At 46.8% G+C, this 22,176-nt stretch overlaps 1 protein-coding gene across 1 annotated transcript in view; it reads left to right on the top strand.

Annotated features, from left to right (window-relative positions):
- The window catches only part of DNER (delta/notch like EGF repeat containing), a 188,960-nt gene that overhangs the window by 142,871 nt on the left and 23,913 nt on the right, over positions 1-22,176 (top strand). Inside the window, exon 8 of the mRNA XM_004701820.2 lies at positions 12,334-12,456. Coding sequence (XP_004701877.1) covers positions 12,334-12,456 — 123 coding nt within the window. The remainder of the gene's footprint in view (positions 1-12,333; positions 12,457-22,176) is intronic.

Genomic DNA, 22,176 nt, shown 5'->3' with positions numbered 1-22,176 from the left:
AAAAAAAACAAACCCTTTTCTTGGGAGCTAATGCAGATATCATATCATTCTGTAGTTCAATGACATCATTCACAGTATTGTACAATTGCTACCACACTCAGTTTCAAAACCTTCTCTTTCTTCTTGAACTCCTGGACATCAACTCGCCTTTCCTCTCCCCCCGCCCACGTGCCCCCCAGGAGCCCTTATTCTACTTGCTGTCTCTCTAGGTTTATCAGCCCTGGGTTTCATACTCCGAAAACAGACAAACATACAACTTATGTTGAGCTTGTTGTTAGCAGACCAAGAGGCACCCACAGCTCCACCGGGGCTCCCTGTATGTGCTCCAGACCTTATCTCACAACCAGACATAGCAGCCCTTTGTCAAGCATGTTTCCCAGTCTTTGCCACGTAGAAAACAGGCCCCACAGACTGCCGCCATTTTCAGACAGCATTCTTGTCAGCCCCAAACGCGTTTTTCTCCAAGGTTCTGCAGCAGGACTGTCATCGTTGGTGGCGCCTCGTCCGTGGCTCAGCCAGGGCATGTCTGCCTTTTCTTACCGGGTGCGTATATCATCTCAGCTCCAGGCGAAGCTGTTTGTGTGTGAGTGTCTCTAAATCTGCCTAGGCTGTGCTTTTATGAAGCCTTTTCCTCATTCTTTCTCTCCCTAGAGACACACTGGATCTTAATGCTCTTTGAGATCAAGCTGCCAAATATTATCTTGACATTGTCCTCCAGCGTGATTAAGTCAGGGAGTGATAAGAATTTGCATTAAAAAAATAATACTTTTCATAGAAAGTTGGTAAGAAAAACAGTCCGTTTTATAAAGGATCATTTTGATTCTAGAACAGAGGTTCTCAACCTATGGGTCACGACCCCTTTGGGGGTTGAGCAATCTTTTCACAGGGGTCGCCCAATTCATAACACTAGCAAAATTACAGTTATGAAGTAGCAATGAAAATAATTTTATGGTTGGGGGGGGTCACCCCAATGAGCAGCTCTATTAAAGGGTGGCAGCATTAGGAGGTTGAGAACCACTGCTCTAGACAATCTATATAGGGCCTCAATGAACTGGAATCAGCTTGATTGCAGTGGGTTTGATTTTTTTGAGTTTGGATATGTGTAGCGGACAGACTGGTGAGTTTGCAAACTGTAAAGAGATAGATGAAATGTTCAGTTTTATTCCTCAAGAAAAAGACATCTCTCTTGAAATATAAATAAGCTGGTGATGGTGAGATGGGGGTGGGTGGGGTGGGGGGCGTCCTACTCCCGTAAAGAGAGACAGTCTCAGAAACCCGCAGGGGCAGTTCTATTCTGTCCCATGAGTCTCTATGAGTCAGCATCAGCCCAATGGCAGTGAGTTTGGTTTTTTCGGGGGGGCTTGTCCAGTTTTCATTGGTGAAAGAGAGCTTTATTCAGTTGCTCCTCTTTTTTAAAAACTGCTACCAGCTTCTTGCATTTTCTTTTCAACTGGTAGAGATCATAGGTAGAATCCACCCTCTAGTGGTCAAAAGCAACATAAAAAACAAAACAAAACAGAAGCCCCCCAAATATTTAAAAGACAAAGCTCTAAAAATGTATGAAGATTTGGAAAAAAAAATGAGACTAATTTGTAAATTAGTTTGATCCAGGAAATTTCCCAAGATACTGGAAAATTCAAAGTCCAATACCTACTGGTGCCAGGGCTTTGGCTCAAATAGAGTCACTGTGGAATTCTGGCTGATCTCCCTCCCCACAGCAGCCGCCTCCAATTGTGTCCCCCAAAATGTATATTTTTATTGTTTCTTAAGTACTTTTGAAAGATAACCTTCTTTGTAAGGGCGTCGGTCAGAATAGTGCCCCCCACCCCCACTCCCCTGCCTTTCTTTCTTTCTTTTACACCTTCTGTTGCCCACAGAGCTGTTGCTGGACTCGAACCGCCGACCTTCCAGCTGGCAGCGCAGTGCTTATACCACAGTGCCACCAGGGTTTCTTATCACTCATTCTCTCACTGCCACTGAGCAAGTCTGACTCATAGCGACCCTGTAAGACAGAATAGAACAGCCCCCGTGAGTTTCTGAGGCTGTAACTCTTTCCGGGAGTAAAAACTGCATCTTTCAGTCTGCTGTCCTTGCAGTTAGCAGCCCACCGTGTAACCCACTCTGCCACCAGGGCTCGTCTGGGTTGTAAGAATCACCCTCATCCCTGCCCCCAACCGAAATCCTCATGTAAGTAGCACAGTGGATTAAGTGTCAGGTTGTTAACTGGAAGACAGGCAGTTCCAACCCACTAGGCACTCCTTGGGAAAAAGCTGACGCTGTCTGGTCCCATGAAGACTAAGAGTCTAGGAACCGGAAGGAACTGCCCTGCTCCGTCCTCTAGGCCTGCTACAGACTGTGATGGACTGTAATGGACTGCTATGGACTGTAATGGGCTGGGTGGCAGTGCTTGTTTTTGCCCTCATAGTCTCTCTCCTCCTTGTGTGCAATGAAAGGTTAGCAAGAGATAATGGTCATGGTTGCTTTAGCAATCCGCCACACGATTAGGAGTTGTTAGCCTAAAAAATACACCCGTAAAGTTTCTCTGTGACAATATTAACCCCTTTGTTTGACAACCACAACACATTTCTCATGTAAAATGAAAACGCCTGAATATACTTAAAATATATTTTTAACGCCCCCCCACCAACAAAATCAAACAATCCCTATTTTCACCATGAAACAAAACCCACTGATAATTTTGAGGTGACAACTCCCCGACACTTTAACAACTATTTTTATATGATGGACAGTCTTTCAAGAAAAGGAACCATGCTGTCTGTATGCACACAAAGGTTTTCTGGTCCTAGGGGCCCATATTTCTGGCAAATCCAGTCCACCAGTTGAGCATCTTCCACATCCACCAGTCTTTGAACTAACGAGACAGGCAACTGACAGTTGTTTCGGAGGAAATAGACTCTGTGAGTATTGAGGGCAAGTTTCAGTGCCCAGCAGGCGGAAGATCTAGTCTTAGGAAGATGAGGCTAAGGAAAATGCATAGTTTTTGTGTTTTGTTTTGTTTTAATCCAAAGACATAAAGAGATCCTGCCTCATACTAGACACATCCAAGTCTTTGAGTGTACAGTGGCTGGCCAGTGACACCCATGCTCATCAACCAGGCATGACAGAAATGGTGCCATTGCTAAGTGATCTCTGCCACTCACGTGAAGCAAAGACGGAGGCTAATGGCTCCCTTCACGGCACTGATGATGGACTGGGAGTGCGCATTTCAGCACGATGGCATCTGCGTTATCTTTTAAATCCAGATTCTTTCCATGGTTAGCAGGTGAGGTGACTGCACATCACAGTTATTGGGCGTTTATTTTGTGGGAGCCTTTGATGTGATGCTTTCCTTGGGTTGCCAAGTGCATCTACCTCTGCAGGTGGGCAAGGGGTTGTTCCTTGTATAAATGACGTTGATGGAGCCTCCACCTGTCATCAGTCTGGACAGTCCAGAGCTCTCTACCTATAAACACTCTGAATAGCAGGTTAGAAAAGGAAGTTAGTGCAAGGGAGAGAATGTCCAATACGTTTGACTCGAACAAAAGCTGACTTCATCAGCAAGAATCTTACTTTGTCCCATGGTCTTGCAAACTCTCCATCTCCCACCCTTATCTCCAAAGTGACCTGTCAATAGCAGTGCCCGCCAGTCCTGCTCTCTCAGCTACATCAGGGAAAGAGCCTCCTTGGGCCTGCCCACTGCTGAGTGACCAGCTCAGAACCCGCGGGGCAGCCTTGTTCAGCTCTTTAGCAGCCTTCCCAGCAGCATTTTTGTTTGCCAGAACTGCTGACTCCACCACAGGGCTCCTGCCAGGCGTCTCGCCGTCTTCAGGGTGACAGTCCCTGACCTCACAGCTCTTTCAGGAGGGTCCATGCCCACCCTCTCTGTCTGCTTCTTCTCTCTTGTTTCCCTTTCTCCTTTCTGCTTCCTTGATTCCCCCCACCCGGAAGCCCCAGTGGGGCTGGCTATGTAAATGTAAGCACATTCATGGGCAATTTCACGGCATGGCTCTCCCACTAGAGTCACACACGGCCAACTGCCTCCTGGTCGGTCACAGCCACTTAGAGGGCCATACTCACTTTATTTGCACCAATTCCTACAAGGTGTGAAAAATAGACCATTTATAGGGCAGGCTGAAGCCCAGGTTCAGATATGAAGTGTCTGACCTTCCTCACTGTCAATAGCTTACGCAGAAAATATTCATCATCTAGACCAAAGCAACAAAGCCTTTGGGTAGAGAACTAGGTCAGATAACCCCTTCAGGGGTGAAAAAATCTCTCAAGCTGTTTCCCCAAAGAACCAAGGCAAAAGGCTGAATAAAGAAACTCATCTCTCACCCACCCCTTGTTCTCATTTGTTTCCCTTGCCCCAGTTAAACATTTAAATTTATCCGGATGATTGATATCTTCCACCTCATAACTATCCCTCCCATCTTTTGGGGAACTGTGTCCATTACACTCACGGACATCGTCCCCTTGTTTGACGCAGTGCCTGGCACACAGTAGGCAGTTAGTAAGTATTCGTTAAATTCAAGAATTTGTTAAGTTCAAGAATGATTGAGAAAGAAGACATGCACCCACCTTGACCTCATCGGGTCTTTGCAGTGATGGAGACTATACGTGCACTGCATGCAGGGTACGGATAAGAGTCATCTTCCCATTGGGACTTGGGAGGTGGAAGGCAGAAGGAGATGTCTCGGTAACATCCCAACCATAAGGAGCTTTGAGAATCCAAAATGTGCATTTTGTTTCTACCACCAGCCCTTCTTCTAGGTTACTCCGTTTGAGAACATCAATGAGTGGAGACGTTGACAGATTTGGGTCTTTTCACATTGACTTTCACTCTGGCCCAGGGACCTGGAGCGATGGAGAGATAAGAAAGGAGGCCAGGAAGGAAGGAGGAGCCTTGCAGACATTGCACACCAGCGAGTGTTGGGTATTTACTCGCACAACCTTCGCCACGGTTACATTTACTGTCTGGCTTTTATGGGTGTGTGTGACGCAAGTGGAAGGACGCTCTGAAAGTCCGGGCAGATATTAGCCTCGGGTCTAGAACCGAGCACCCAGTCCTTGATTCGGCTAATGTGAGCAGGGACTTTTTTTTGGCCTGTTCTTACAATGATTTCCTATGATGAGCCTACCAGATAAGTCACTGAGTCATACACACACACACACACACGTACACACGCACACTTTCCCTGGAAATAAAGTCAAAGACACTCACCTTTGGCATTTCATGGCACTGATGAGCTCTTTGACAACCGGTGAGTTCTGCCAAAATTTGGATGCTCCCAGTAAACCGTTATTACTAAAACAGGATTATCTTCTCTCCGCTCAGCGGCCATGGGGAAGGTGTTTGAAATATTTGATCTCAGGGAGCTGACCTCGACTTGCATCAAGCAGACACGGATGGTCACATTTTATCCACTCCCCTTGAAAAGAGGGGAAACATCCTTGCAGGTGTCACCCGCCCCCAGAGGAGTGGCCCTGGCATGTGCACTTCAGTCTGATCTCGCAAGAAGAAAGCAAGAGACAATATCCCTCAACCCTTTAGCTTCTCACCAATGGGAGACCAAGGGTCAGGGAGACTTCCCTCACCAACGTTGTGGACACATCACCCTTGTTTCTGAAGGTGCAGCCTTAGTCCCCTTCTCTGAGAGGGCAGGAAGGCCAGATAGCAACAGCAACCTTGAGTTGCTGGAATGTTTTACCAAGTGTGAAGACCCTCTGGTTGCAGCCATTAAGCCTTACAAGTTCATGATGTTTCAGAGTGTGATGTGATGAGGGAAAGAGGAGGTGGGAGCTTGGGAGTAAACACACGGTGAGTCAAAGCCCGTCTAGTGTTGATGTTCATGTGTGTCTCATGAGATCATCGTTATGGGTCGGACAGATACCAAGCAGTTTAGAACCACACCCTTCGTGGGGAAAACAGGATCGATTAGCTGCTGCAACCAGGAACTGACTAACTGGGGGGAAACTACTTTAGGTTGCTTTGTCAGGCATTTCTAAATGTTGCTCTATTTTGGATTCATCCTTTTGCTAATATGAGATAGGTAGTTGCTAGAACGCGAGTTCCAACTCATTGCAATTCCCTGAGGTTCAAACCTGCCCAGACCAACCATGGATCAATCCTGTGGGCCCCACACCATCTGCGTGATCTATTATGATCATTGCGATCCTAATGTTACATGAGCTGATTTGCAAAAGTAGATTGCAGGCCTTTTTTCCTAGTCCGTAGTAGTCTGGAAGCCTGTTCAGCTTCATCACATTCAAGTCAGCACTGACGGCTGCCCCAGGGGAACCTGAACCCACGTCTCTCTCAGGGAAGAGGAGAATTCTACTGCTGAACCACCAGTGCTTCCTTTTCCTGGCGACCTAAGTTCCTTGGGAGTCACTGCTCTTGTGAGATGATTTTTCAAAATGGTGACCAACTCTTGATACAGTCTTCTCACGGTTAACCCAGTAGTTGCATTCTGGGAAAACTCTGTATGTCTCGAAACTAACTGCTTTCTACCTGTGTGATGGTGAGTCTTAGGTGTGACTCTGACTAATACAAACCATAAAGCAGTTAGAACCTAGGTTTGGAAAGTTAGAAGCAGAGTTTTCTTCCTCGTGACTGCCCAGCAGGGCATTCCGACACTGGGAAGGATTCTGGCTTATTCTTTGTTGTGCAGGAATATCCCGGGTTTTGCAAGATGTTTCATATCTTGGGCTCCCTCCCACTCACTGCATTCCAGTAGAACCTTCTAATGATTGTGAAAAGGAAAACTCTGCCTCTCCTTAATTCCCCAAATATATCCAGTCACCTCTCAGGCTTCTCATTGACTTGTCATTCTCTCTTTTGACATGGTCAACCACCCCTTCTTTTTTTTCTTTTGGAACAAGAGGAATTCAAATTTTAATTAATTAATTAATTAATTATTTTATTAGGGGCTCCTACAACTCTTATCACAATCCATACATACACAATACATCAATTGTGTAAAGCACATTTGTACATTCATTGCCCTCATCATTCTCAAAACGTTTCCTCTCCACTTAAGTCTCCGGCATTAGGTCCTCATTTTCCCCCTCCCTCCCTGCTCCCCCCTCCCTCATGAGCCCTTGATAATTTATAAATTATTATTTTGTCATCTCTTGCCCTGTCCGACGTCTCCCTTCACCCACTTTTCTGTTGTCTGTCCCCCAGGGAGGAGGTCACATATAGTTCCTTGTAATCGGTTCCCTCTTTCCAACCCATTCTCCCTCTACCCTCCCAGTATCACCACTCACACCACTGGTTCTGAAGGGATCATCCACCCTGGATTCCCTGTGTTTACAGTTCCTATCTGTACCAGCAACCACCCCTTCTTGACGTGCTCTCTACTTCTTGCACGGTGACACTGAACTTGGGCTTCCTCTTTTCCTTACCCCAATCTGCCTCTGCTTCTTCTCCCAATCCCTACCTATAACCTGACTCCTTGTTGACCACCTGCACCTCCATGTGGGAGTCTGACCTTGGTCGACCACCTTTCTTTTCTTCCTCTATTTATTCATAATAGTAAAGTGGTTTTTCTTATAGAAAACATACTTGGGTCTTGCTCTTTTGGGGCGGTCCACTCTGATAGTCTCTGTCTCTAGATTGATGTATCCCAATTCTATGCATTTTAAGAGAGTATTAATATTGTTATTTGTTGTTGACTTGCTTCTGCCTCATAGTGACCCTATATACAACACAACACAACACAACACAACACGGTCTGGTCCCTCATCATCCACACAGTGGCTGCTGTGCTCACACCCATTGTTGCAGCCACTGTGGCAATCCATTTGGTTGAGATCTTCCTCTTGTTTTTGTACCTGCTACTTGACCAAACATGATTTCCTTCTCCAGCTACTGCGCCCGTCTGATGATATCCAAATTACTTGAGATGAAGTCCCACCAGCCTCACTTCTAAGGAGCTCTCTGACTATACTTCTTTCAAGACAGATTTGTTAGTTTTGGGAGCAGTTTGCAAACATCATAACTCACCAGAATTCCAGGGCATCACTTCTATTTTGGTCATTCTTATCCATTATCCAACTTTCTCAGGTATATGATAGGATTGAAAATCCCATGGCTTGGGTTAGGTGAATCTTAATCTGCTGTGGTAATTGGTATACTAGATACCATATTTGTAACAATTTCCTGTTTATTGCCTTCATCTTTTGTTTCTTTTTTGTCTTCTGCTCTTGGTTGCATGTTCTGGTTTTAAATGAGCATTTTTGTATGATTCCATTTTCTCTCCTGTCTGAACATTGCCACTTATACGTCTTTTGGATTGCTCTCACTCAAAACCTCACTGCCATCCAGCCAATGCTGACTCTTAGCAATGCTACAGAGTTTCTGAGACTATAACTCTTTATGGGAGTAGAACGCTTTGTTTTTCTTTCATGAGCGATGGCTCTAGAAACTGCAAAACATATTTAAGCTGAAGTTCTTTGATGAGAAATTTAAGTTCACTCCCCAGTGACCCCACCCCCGAAAGCGGTGTTTCTAGGAAATTCAAGTTCACCTTTTGTACTACCATGAGGGCCACTCTTAGAGAAACATAAGTTAAACATGTTCAAAATCGAACTGGTCTCCACTTCCCCGAAGTATGGTTACTTACTGGTTGTACCTATTTGAGTTATTGGCACCATCATCCACTCACTCAGTCTGAGCATGGCAGCCATTTCTACTGCTCTTCCTCCCTTAGGCCGTTGATGGCATGTGGTTGTTGTTTGTCAACGTCCCGTTGGTTCGGATGCATGGAGACCCCATGTCTGTGGAGTGGAATGGTATTCCATAGGCTGTGCCCTTGTGGAAACAGAGCACCAGGCTTTTCTTCCGTGGCACCGCTGGATGTGTTTGGACCGATAGCAGTTGAGTGTTGAACCATTTGCTTGGGTGTTTGCCATGCTCTGTCAATTCTAAAAGAAACTCGTTTGGAATTGGGCGCAAATCATGCAGAGAACAGAGCACCGGAGGTAAAGATTCACACCCTAGAAGGAACGGCTCTGACGCTACATGTTTTATTTCTTATTTTGAACAAAATTCTTTGGACTAACCTAATTTTTCAGACTCTGGGCATCCTGCCTTGAGCTAATTTGTTTGGTCAAATTACTATCAGGGGAACAGTCTCATTTTCAAAGCAAGCTTTTCCTTTGGGAAGCGTTGTCTTCTTTTCATGGGCTCACTGCAGTGTGCGTTCTCTGGCTCCCTGTGTAAAGAATGCCGTGATATTCCCATGCAGGAAGGCACCGAAAGGTTACCATCTCTGAAGAAACCACTTTTGAAAATGACACCTTTGCCTTGTTTTCTTTTCCCAGGAAGGAAAACATCACCCGCTTAATTATCGGTGTAAAATAATGCCCTCCTTTGGTTTCCACGTTGTTCGTGGGAAAAGATAATGAGGCAGTTTGCAAGCAACAAAAACAGGAATGGACAATTTCAGGAAATTTGTTTTTTGACTATTGCCTGTGTAAATAAGACCTCAAGGCATGTTAGAGATGCTTCCAGGGTTATCTCTATTTCTTCCAAGTTGATATTTTTTAAGAGCTATGCTTGGAGAATGGATAAACAGAAATGATATTCTTTTGGTTTATTGTCCCACGTGGACCATAAAATGGTTCTTATAATTAGGAGAAGCAGCCAAGGGCACTTAACTCTTGTAAGATGAGCAATCTTCCGTTGAATGTAGGTCAGGGGTCAACAAACATTTTCCATCAAGGGTCACCTAGTAAAATCCCTGTGTTGTAACTACTCGATGATGCTGTCGTTGGAAACAGAAGGTGTCCATAGGCAATACATAAATGGATGGCCTTGGCTAGGGGTCCGTACAACTTTATTCATTTATTTCAGATGGGTGCAATCTATAGAGGGGCAGCATAAAAAGAGGAAAGCCTTCAATGAAATGGACTGACAGGGGGTGGAACAATGCTCTCAAGCTTCGGAACCATAGTGAGGGTGGGACAGGAAAGGGTAGTGTCGCGTCTGTCTCGCAGAGGGTTGCTATGGGTTGGAACCCACTCAATGGCCCCTAACTCCCACCTATGAGGCTCTAGATCACTGAGTCCTGCCCCAGAGCAGGAATTTTTGGCCCTCACCTCGATGGAGACTTTGAGCTGGACACCTCTTTATTGTGCGAAGGCTGTCTTATGCCCAGTAGGATGCTTAGCCTCATCCGTGGCCTCTACCTACTGGATCCAAGTAGCACCCGCATCCCAACTTGTGAGGCCCGAACAGGTCCCCAGTTGGGCCCGAGGAAGGCAAACTTGCTGCCAGGGGAGACCCATTGGTTCTAGAGAGGTGACATAATCTGAGGAAGAGGCCATCGGATTTATTTCTGCCCAAATAACAGAAGCCGGGTGTGATCAAAGACTCGAGTAGCAAGCCATGGTATTATTTATCTCAGCGTGCCGCTTGGTGTCCATCTGACTCATTGCTCCCCCACCCCCTCCCCACCCCCGGGGTTCTTCTGGATGAACTCTTGAAAGAAGCAGACCCCCAGCTCTTTCCCCCTCACGGCTCCCGGGTAGGCTTTAGAGCACCAGACCACCTAATCCTGGTGCCACCAGGGCATCTTAAGGAGCTGTGATCACTGGCTACATTAGGGAAGCAGTTCTAAAGCCAACTGAAAGACACGTGACCCCATTTACAACGAAAACACGTGAGCCCCCTACTTTGGGGCAAGGAACAAGAAATCAAACTGCTCACGGTACTGTCTGAGTTGTGGCTTGACCTTGAGTAGGAAGGACTGGGTAAAACAAAATAACAAGCTAGTCATTCTGGTCTCCACTCGGGCAAAGGTTTATTTACTTTCCCTGCTTATCTGCACTCAGAACCAACACAGACAGGGTGAGTTTTGAAAACGTTCACATGCTTCTCTTTGTTTGGACAGGGCCAGACTCAAACGGCCTGGATCCACTGGGTGTTGGCAGTCGCGTGTGTTTTTGAAAGTCAAAAAACAGCATCACATGCACGAGCGAGTAGCAGGGAACATGGTCTTCTTGTTTTTTAGCGCAAACACCTGTTTTGCAAACAGGGAAGGCACTGGCTCTGTGAAGGAACCGTCGCTTTCTTTCTCATCGGGATCCTTCTTCTTACGATGTCGCTAATAATGCAAAGACAAGAGGCCTGGGAAACTTGAAATGTTATCATCCGGGGCATCAGATGTTAAGACAGGCAGTTCTGTCAAGCCCTCGGAGCTGGGTTTCTTGTTCTGCCGTGAGAAGCCATGGGCAGGCACGACCACTTTCCTTCTCTAGAAGATGGTGTTCAGTTGGATCTCTCTTTCTAACGGACTAGGAGGAAAGCGTGGTGCACAATCTTGAAGGGCACACTTATGCCCATACCAGGTTGTCCACCATCATCTCTGTCTCCTGTGTACTCTGGCCACAGAAGACCATTTGGGAATCTCGCTCCCACGATGACTTGGTCACCAGTACTGCTAACTAGTTAATCCCAATGCCAACTCCTAGCCAACCTGTTAGACAGGGTGGATCTGCCCCATCTGGCTTCCAAAGCTTTGGTTTATCCCTGGTGGGACCGTGGGTTAGTCAATGGACTACTAACTGCAAGGTTAGCGGTTCAAAGTCACCAGGGGAGAAGGATGAGGCTGTCTACACCTGCAAAGATGTACAGTCTAGGAAACTGGAGTCGGGGTCGCTATGAGTCGGGAAGGACTCAGGGGTAGTGGGTTCAATCTTTATGGAAGTTGACTGGTGCTTCTTTCCCTCTTGGAGCTGCTGGTGGGCTTGAACGGCTGACCTTTAGGTTGGTTACCTGGTTCTTTAAGCACCGTACCACCTGGGCCCCGTCCTTCCTCATCGCTTTCCCCCCAAATATCCCAAAGCCCAAATGGCAGCCATCAAGTGGACTCCAATTCATAACAACCCTGTGTAGACAGAGTAGAACGGCTCTCAGGAGCAGACAGCAGTGTCTCTCTCCCCTCGTGGGTTTGAGCTGCCAACCTTGCACTTCGCAGCCCCATGCTTAATCCACTGTGCTCCTTTCCCCGAGTGCACATTTCCATTATACTCCAAGACCCCATCTGTCCGCTATGCTTTCCAATGAACTCGGGGAAGCGCTCTACCACTATTCTGAAGGTTGGCAGTTCAAAACCTCCCAGAGGCAACCTGGAAGCCAGGCCTGCTGCTCTGTGGCCTCTGCCAATCGCAGGGAGCAGGAGCAGTTCTGCTCTGGGCCCGGGAGCCTGTCATGAGTTGGAATTGCCCGGACGGCACTGACAGCGGCAGCAGCCTCACTTGCAGGCTGGTGGGGCGGGCATTTTGAAAGGGGCGAGTCTAACGGCCACCTTCCTCTTCATCCCTCAGGTTACCATGGCCTCTACTGTGAGGAGGAGGACAACGAGTGCCTCTCGGCCCCCTGTCTGAATGCTGCCACCTGCAGGGACCTGGTCAACGGCTACGAGTGCGTGTGTCTGCCAGAGTACAAAGGTGAGCGAGGGCCACTCAGCCCCTGGGCCAAGAGTGGCTTCCCGGGAAGCCACTGTGGCACCATCTAAACACATAGACACCTCCTCTTGGGGCGTGAAGTCTCTGGGAATAAAAATCAAATGCCGGTGGCGGGGTGATTTGTGGGGCGGAACAAAACAACATTAAGGTCCTGGTGATTCCTGATGAAAACAATCTGCCTCTTGCCCTTCCCTTCTACCGTGGGACTCTTGCTACTCCGTGGGATGTGAGTGGCCCACCGGCTGGTGGTCAGAGGGCATGGCTGGCAGGAGCATGGCAGAGGGAAGTCTGCTGCTCCAGCTGCCTGTGAAGCTCAGATTGGACGCTGGGTCTCCTGAAGGCTCTCACGACTTGGCACATGCGTGAATTCTCACGGGTGGGACAGTCAGGAGGGAGATGTTGGTTCATTTGGGTGGATGTGTGTCCGTGTCATGCTGGACAAGCAGCTAACACTGATGGAGTGTTTGTAATGTGCCAGGCCTGCCCTGAGCCCTTAGCTCCATCCCTTCCTTTAGGAACCCCTGAAACCCGCCCCCCCCCCATGCAATGATGGTAACATTCCCCCTTCTGACCATGCCAGCACAGGCCCCCGGAGCCCTGTCCCTCTGCCTCCCCAGCCATTGGACACCAGCCGTGAGTTATGGATGGTGTGACCTCACTTGAAGCTGGGCGCCCTCAGACTGCCCTGTGCCAAACTGGCCTCTTTATCAGCTGCCGAGCACATTGCCAGGAAGCGTTAACTTCAGGGCTGGGCTTAGATTTCATAATGCTTTTGTGGGCTCTATTTATAGCCATTTCATTTCACCTCTGGCTCCCGTCACTGCTGACATGTCCTCATACCATCTGTTCTCCAAACATGTCCATTTGCCTGGTGACCTTGTGTTGCAATCACTGTCGCCTCTCTTGGCATGGACCCACTTTTATTTAGGCAATAGTTGGCTAGCCCCAAGAGCTTGTCGGCTTTCTTAGTTACCTAGTGCAATTGTGACAGAAATGCCACAGGGGTGGTTTTCTCAAACAGGCATTTCTTCACATGCAGTTTAAAAGTCTCAAAGTACAAATTCAGGTGCCACCCTGGGGGATGGCTTTCTCCCTCTTTCAGCTCTAGGGGAAGGTCCTGGTCTCCTTCCTGACATTCCTTGGAGATTTCCATGTGTGTTGCCATTAATCTTCCCTATGTCTAGGAGGTTCTCAGCACAGGGACCCTGGGTCCAAAGAATACATGCTACTTCCAGTTCTTCTTTCTTAGTGGTAGTCAGGTCCCTCTGATCTCTGCTCATTCTTAGATCCTCTCTCATATCCCCAAAGAGATTGGCTCAAGGTACAACTGGATTCTGTAGATTGTATCCCGTCTCACTAATATCAGAGGTTAGGATTTACAACTCGTAGAATGATTACATCAGATCACAAGATGGAGACAGATTACATAATACTGAGGATTATGGCCTAGCCAGGTTGACACAACCTTTTGGGAAATAGGATCCAATCGATAGCATTGGCCATCCCAGTGGACTTGCTCAGGACCCTGGCCAGAAAAACTGAGGTCTGACCCCACAGGGTCTTTGCTCTGCGGTCAGCAGATCTGAAGCTTCTCCTTGAGTGTGATGCCCATTTCAAGTCAGACTCTGCTAATTTCTAGACTAGCTTCATCCACCTGGCTTGTGTTTTATTGATTATGCCCAGGATTCAACTGTGTAATCATAACTATGGATGACATTGGGAAGAATGGGAATCCCAGAACACTTCGTTGTACTCATGTGGAACCTGTACATAGACCAAGAGGCAATCATAAAAAGAGAACAAAGAAATACTACATGTGTGGTTTAAAATCAAGAGAGGTGTGTTTCAGGGTTGTATCCTTCCACCATTGTAGGAATCAATGATGACCTCTGACCTCCTCTGACTTCACAAGGAGGAAAGAAAATGATCAACATCAGCTTTCTGGGGCCTATTCCTATGTAGCTGACGTCAGACATGCTCCACCCTCCAACCAGTTCTGACGCTGATTGTCCCTCCCACCATTCTCTCTGCTTTTTCAATGGAGTTAGGGAATTTGCAATGGCTACACAGAGCTCACAGACAACATTCACAATTATGTAGTTTATTAAGGAAGTAAATGGGTTACAGATGCTCAGCATGCCATTTTTGAGACATGACTGTCTTTGAGTCATGCTGGCAGGCAGGCGTCTCACTGATCTTTGGCCTTCCATTGACCTCTGCCATGCTAAGACAATATTATGGCTCTCTTTTAGCGCTGCTAAGAAATGCCCACAGGGCATTCCACTCCACCATAAGCTTCAGCCTGAAGGTATTCAGCTCTAGGTACATGGGTCAACAAACCTTGATCTCCCAATGAAGTGCCAGGAGGCACCCTACTCCACAAGCCAGCTTCCTGTCCAAAGGCACTTGACCGTGCTTGCTCTGTGGGCTGAAAAGTCCACCATTAGGTCTCATGCTCTGGATCCTGGTTCTGCCGCTGCTCTTCTGCCACTCCTCTGTTGCTCCTGGATCAAGGAGATCCTCTGTGTAAGGATCTTAGGATCCAAAGGATGTGCCTCTCTCATGCCCCACATCTTTTACTGGTAGTTAGCAAGATGGTAACCACAATTAGCCCTGTTAGTAACCCTTCACAACTGACTCATATAATCCTATCAGTATCTTCTACCATCTTCTCTAACCCAGACTCATCGGGAAAAAGTCATTTAGTGGGAATTTACAAAAACTATAACTGGAAGACCATATTAAAGAATTAGCTGCACTATCACTATATTGACTCTGTATGCTGCGCAGACAATTTGAGAAACCGGATTAGATGAAGAAGAATGTGGCGTTAGGATTGGAGGAAGGCTTATTACATGGTACATCAGTCACCTCTGATGAAAGCTGGGCACTGAATAAGAATGGCCACAGAAGAACACCACACTTATTATGAAGGCTGGTGAGTACTGAAAATGTTGTGGATTCCCAGAAAAACAAGCAAATCTGGCTTTGAGGAACACAGACAGCGTGCACAGATGGTCAGACTTTGTTAGGGTGTTATAGTGAGACATGTTATCAAGAGACCAGTCCCTGGAGAAGGACAGCATGCTTGGTAAAGTAGAGGCTCAACAAAGGAGACTCTCAGTGTGATGGATTGACACAGTATCTGCAACAGCGGGGATCAAACTTAACAAAGATTGTGAGCATGGCCCAGGACTGGGCAGTATTTCTTTCTGTTTATGTGGAGGTCATGATGAGTTGGACCTAGCTCGATAGAAACTACCATCAATAATAATAACAAACAAAAATGTGTACACTACTATATTTTGGATATGTCCCTTAGCTTTCTGTGTTTTTTCTTTCATTATACTATTGTAGCATTATTGCATATGCTAACCCATTCTGTCTCCTCAAATTCATATGCTATGTGTGATTTTTGGTTTTTTAAATCATTTTTATTGGGGGCTCATACAACGCTTATCACAATCCATACATATATCCATTGTGTCAAGCACATTTGTACATTTGTTGCCATCATCTTTCTCAAAACATTTGCTTTCTACTTGAGCCCTTGGTATCAGCTCCTCATTTTCCCCTCCCTCTCTGCCCCCCCCATGAAGCCTTGATAATTTATAAATTGTTTTGTCATATCTTACACTGTCCGACGTCTCCCTGCACCCACTTTTCTGTTGTCCATCCCCCAGGGAGGAGGTTATATGTAGATCCTTGTAATTGGTTCCCCCTTTCTACCCCACTTTTGCTCCCCCCTCCCAGTATCGCCACTCTCACCACTGGTCCTGAAGGGATCATCTTTCCTGGATTCCCTGTGTTTCCAGTTCCTATCTGCACCAGTGTACATCCTCTGGTCTAGCCAGATTTGTAAGATAGAATTGGGATTATGATAGTGGGCGTGGGGAGAGCATTTAAGAACAAGAGGAAAGTTGTATGTTTCATCATTGCTACACTGAAGAAGCACACCAGCCTGTGCGATCACGAGGTGTTGAAGTGATCAGGTATCAGACATCAAGGAACAAAAAAATCATATCATTGTGAATGAGGGGGAGTGAAGATTGGTACCCAAAGCCCATCTGTGGGCAACTGGACATCCCTGTACAGAAGTGTGTGGGGAGGAGACGAAATTCATACACTGTGGACGTAGCTTTTGTCCCGTGCCATCAGAGGGTACTCCAAATATTTTCCACTTCCCCCAAGCTCCATACTGAACCACTCACCTTTAGACTACACCACTACCCCTCCCCGCCTTCATGGAGGAGCGCAGAGGTGGAGAAGTTTATCATCTATGGACAGATAGACAGACGCCAGCGACACAGTGGGTTGTGATCCAGACCCCCACAACAAAGCAAATACCGCAGTGAAGCAAGTCACAGGAATTATGTTTTGCCTGACCATCGCATAAAAAGATGTGTTTACCCTGTAGTGTGATCTCTTAAATGTGCTCTCTACTGCACGACAAGAAGAAGTTTTGAAGTAGTGTGAGAATGACCAAAATGTGACACAGAGACACGAAGTGGGCACGGGCTCTTGGAAAAATGGTGTCCATTGATTAGCTAGACTCAGGTTTGCCACTGTCCTTACCTTTGGTGAAGCATAACCCAGCGAGGTAGGCCGGCGTTCAAAGGTTAATTTTCCACACCCTGAGGGAATCCCTCTCAAGACTGAGAGCTCATCCTGCTTCAGGTTAATCCATCTTTCTGAGGGGGTCCCTGGGTGGGGGTCCAAAATGGTTAACCTGCTCAGCTGCTACCACCAGGTGCCTTGGAAGAAAGGCCTGGTGGAACTGCTTCTGAAAAATCAGCCATTGAAAGCTCTATGGAGCACAATTCTTCTCTGAGATACATGGGGTTACCAGGAGTCAGAATATTGACATCCACTAGTAATTTTATTTTATTTTTATTAAATTATTTTATTGGGGGCTCGTACAACTCTTATCATAATCCATACATACATCTACTGTGTCAAGCACATTTGTACATTTGTTGCCCTCATCATTCTCAAAACATTTGCTTTCTACTTGAGCCCTTGATATCAGCTCCTCATTTTCCCCCTCCCTCCCCACTTCCTCCTCCCTCATGAGCCCTTGATCATTTATACATTATTATTGTTTTGTCATATCTTGCCCTGTCCGACATCTCCCTTCACCCACCTTTCTGTTGTCCGTCCCCCAGGGAGGAGGTTATATGTAGATCCTTGTAATTGGTTCCCCCTTTCTGATACCTTTCTTCACTAGAACTGGAGATTGCTCTGCCTGCCTTCTACCAATGACTACCCCCTCGGCCCTTTCCCTCAGTGATGGTTAGGGATGATGCTAGCTAGACACACCTGGGTAAGGGTAAGATCGAAGCTCAGTCTATCAAATGGCCCACAGCCGGACGAACCTCCTTGGTGTCTTAGGCCTTTTTGTATGAGAAAGACAGACTGAGCAGGCTCCAATCTCTTTGGTCATTGGACTTCTGGCAGTGCTGAATCTTGCCTCTGGTTCCCAGATCTCCTGTGGCACACCTGCTGAACCAGGGAGCAGTCAGAGCATTACCAATGGTAGATTCATTCAACTGGCTTAGGATCTCTGCCCCCACCAGCTTGTGCCCTGTGCTGCCTCTGCTCAGTCATCCTACTTTCTGTTCATTAGCTTCCACTACTCAGGAGAAGCCTTGCACGAACCAGCCTGGACTTACCTCTGGATAAGCCTGGATAAGCTGTTTCTTGATATAGATCTCTTTCTATAGACAGCACAGATAGCCCATGGCTTTCCTTCTCCAAAGAACTCAACCCAACATACCTTCCCTCTACAAACATGCTCACTCGGATATCTCTGACTCTAAGCCAAAGAGCATTCTAGGGAAGAGGGCAGCTCATCCACATTCAAGGTCTCTGGACCTCCTGACTCTCTGCTCCGGTGACTCAAGGTTGATAGCCCAGCTGGACATCTCAAACACATCTGCCGCTTTGACTTCTCAAGAAAAGGGTACAGATCCGTGGATCCCTTTGTTTACAACAATGGTAGAGGATGAAGGCTAAGGGGGAAACTGAGAAACCAATGACCAGCTGAGCCCAAAGGGCACCTTATTTTGGGGGGAGGAAGTGCATGTTGTGAAGGTTGCTGCAGTCATCCCTACTGATCTCATCAACACTGACTGTTCCCAAGGCAAATGCTCTGTTGAGTTGGGTCGGTCTTTTCTTTTTTGTGTGGCTGGGAGGGGGTGGGCTTTCTTGCTTATATCAATCTGGGGGAGCTGAAAACCCCAAAAAGGGAGGCTTCCATCCTCTGCCTCAGAAGACAAGGTTCCATTGGGGAAGTACTCTCTGCCTCTGCCGGAGAAGGCCACCCACAGCTTGGTCAGTGCAGGGAGTCCATCCCAGCCACGCAGAGAGGGAAACTCCACTTTCAGAACCAGCGACATTAGCAATAACCCACAGCTCTAACCAGTCAAGGGAGGAAGTGAAAAACGCAGGAAGGTACATGACACAAACTTGAGTTCGGATTTGTAACATCTGAAGGGAACTCTTTTTCATAAAGAAGCAAATCCATGAGGAAGTGGGAACCCCAAGGGACAAGACAAGGAAGGTGGCGAACAGGACACATGATCAGCGCAGTAAGGGGCAGTGGAGGGCTACATCTGACCTCCTCTCTGGCTTCACTGCTGCCACCAGGCAGGGATCAGACCCGCCTCCTTCTTTACCATTTCTCCCACTCCACTCTACATCCCTGCTGGGTTCTATAATTGGTGTCAGTAGCCACACAGAATGCAGAGCCAATACAACGAAGGGAGCGTGCTAGTCAAGTGAAGAATTTCCACAAGTCACGGTCAGCAAACAGTCAGGATTCAGTCACTGGTCTCCTCACCCAGTAGCCAAGTCGCTCTGGGTGTCAGTCTCTCACCCACGTGGTCCTTTGCCCTTTGCCTCCATGGACCAGGAAGCCAACCTGGCTGTCCCTCTGTCCCATGGTTCCATAGTCTCAGAAGAAGGAGTCTCCGTGACACAGTCTGTGGTGTGTCTGCTCCCGGTGGCCTCTGCCACTTCAGACAGAGATCTTGAGGGCTGGGGACAGTGCTGTTCCCAAGTCCTCCAGGTTTCTCTCCTCTGCTGCTTCAAAAATGGCTCATCCTTATAGCCAGGCGGGGCGGGGCGGGGATGAACACCTACCAATCCCTCTCTTAGGATGACACATGCCCTATGTGCATAGTCCTCCCCAATCCTTTGGTAGGAGTCTCAGAGACAAGAGCCATATGAGGAAATTGCACCCCACCAGAACCAGCGTCTGTCTGAAGGATGAGGTTCCAGAACCAGCAAGGGCCCATGGAAATCGCACAAGCACCGGCGGACGGCCACGAGACGCCGTGAGCTGAAGAACGGCTTGCCTCCCAAGTGGACTGGGCTTCAGGGATTGCTGGAGGGCTGATGATGAAGATGGTGATGCACAACGTGAGATTTCCTCGTAAAATTTCGAAACCCAAGAGTAAAGAAAGTTTCATTTCCAAAGTCCTTCACAGAGAATGCAGGCTCTTTGCCTAGGAAAGAGCATCTAGCTGCTTCATAAGGTTTCTGAGACTGTGGATCTTAATGGAGGTGGGTGGCCTGACTCTTCGCCAGCAGAGCTCTTGATGGGTTCAGACCACTGACATTTTGGTCAGTGGTCCAACACTTAACCCAATGTGCTACCAGGATTTCAGTCTGTTTTCACCTTTCATGGATGCTAAGCAATGGTAGACTAGGGCTTTAGCTATTTAAACAAGGACTGTGAATTAAGGGATCATTTCTATTTGAGGGCAGAAAGAGGACCTTTTTGTGCTTTCAAGGGTAAAGAAAATATGCTACTGTATGTACCCTAAGACAATCATGTTTAAAAGAAGACTACCCACCAAATGATAACGAAGAACAAATATTTCCACATAGAAGGAGATGGGAAGCAGAGGGAAAAGTCCTAAGCAAACTTTTTCAGATATAATGGTTAAATCTAAATGCATGATACTCACGTGACTGGGACTGGTAATGTAACGCCGCTGCTGCTGCTGCTAAGCACCGTAGAATTGGTTCCAGCCCACGGTGACTATGTACAACAGAATGAAACACTACCCTGAGCCAGGCTCACACTTGTTCCTACCTTTGCGCCCTTTGTTACAGCCACTGTCTCAATTCACCTCGTTGAGGGTTTTCCTCTTTTATTGCTGCCCTTTCACTTTTCCCAGCATGATGTCCTTCTCCAGGGACTGGTGTCTCCTGGTAACATGTCCAAAGTACTTGAGACAAAGCGTCATCATCTTTGTCTTTAAGCAGCCTGTTCTGCCTGTTCTTCTTCCAAGATAGATTTATTTGTTCCTTTGACAGTCCATTGATGCTTTCAATCTTCTTCTCCAGCACCACAGTTCAAATGTATCGATTCTTCTTCTGTCTTCCTGATTCCGTGTCCAACTTTCACATGAATGTACAACAACTGAGAATACCATGGCTTGGCTTCCATGCACCTTAGTTAATTAATATCCCATGCACCTTAGTTAATTAATATCCCATGCACCTTAGTTAATTAATATCAAAATAATATCCTTACTTTTCAACACCTTTAAGTGGTTTAAGGGGCAGATTTTACCCAATGCAGTGTATCCTCTGGTCTCCTGACTTCTGTTTCCATGCTCATTGATTGTGGATCTAAGCAAGATGAAATCCTTGACCACTTCAATCTTTTCTCTGACTATCATGATGTTACATATTGGTGTCGTTTTGAGATATGTTAGTCTGGGTTGACTAGAGAAACAAATCCAGGGAGACACTCAAGTGTGTGTAAGCGAGAACTTTATATCAAAGAACAATTGTACATTTAGAAAACATCCGAGCCCAGTCCAGATCAAGTGCTGAAGTCCGATATTACCCCATATGTCGATACCAGTCCATAAATTCCTCTTTAGATTCACATAGCCATGCAATGATGCTGAATGCAGGAAGCTCACAGGCCAGTGGATGGAATGTCGTGTGGATCCAGTGGTGGTAGAAGCATCTCAAGTGGTGTGGATCTCCATGGGGCTCCTCCAGCTCCAGGGCTCTGGCTCCATCAGTGTAGCTCCATCTGGCTTGTCATCAGGAATACGAAGCAGAGAGTATGTCTGGCCTCCAGTGAGCTATTTATCTCCAAATAAGATAAATTTGTGCCTCCAAATGAGGTCGTCAAGCTATGATCTGATTGACAGGCTAGACTCCACCCCTTCCTCAAGTTGACAGATTATGTAACTACCACATGAGCATTTTGGTTTTCTTTACATTGAATTGTAATCTATACTGAAGGCTACCATCCTTGATCTTCAGCAGCAAGTGTTTCAAGTCCTCCTCACTTTCAGCAAGCAAGACGGTGTCACCTGCATATCACAGGTTGTTAATAATAAACCTTCATCTGATCCTCATGTTATACTTTTCTTCAAATATTCTAGCTTCTCTGATCATTTGTTCAGCAAATACATTGAACAAGTATGGTGAGAAGATACAACTGTGACGCACACCTTTCCTGCTTTTAAACCATGCCGTATTCCCTTGTTCTGTTGCACAACTGCCTCTTGATCTGTGTACACTTTCTCCATGAGCACAATGAAGTGTTCTGGAAATCCCATTTTCCTCAAGGCTCTCCACAGTTTGTTATGATCCCCACAGTGGGGTGTCTTTGCATAGTCAATAAAAGACAAGTAAATATCTTTCTGGTATCCTCTGCTTGCAGCCAAG

The sequence above is a fragment of the Echinops telfairi genome, unplaced genomic scaffold (genome assembly GCF_000313985.2).
Source record: "Echinops telfairi isolate 266 unplaced genomic scaffold, ASM31398v2 ScPeMD7_3;HRSCAF=10, whole genome shotgun sequence".
Classification (NCBI taxonomy): domain Eukaryota; kingdom Metazoa; phylum Chordata; class Mammalia; order Afrosoricida; family Tenrecidae; genus Echinops; species Echinops telfairi.
The sequence above is the reverse complement of the archived record's forward strand: the minus strand, read 5'-3'. Positions and strand labels throughout refer to the sequence as shown.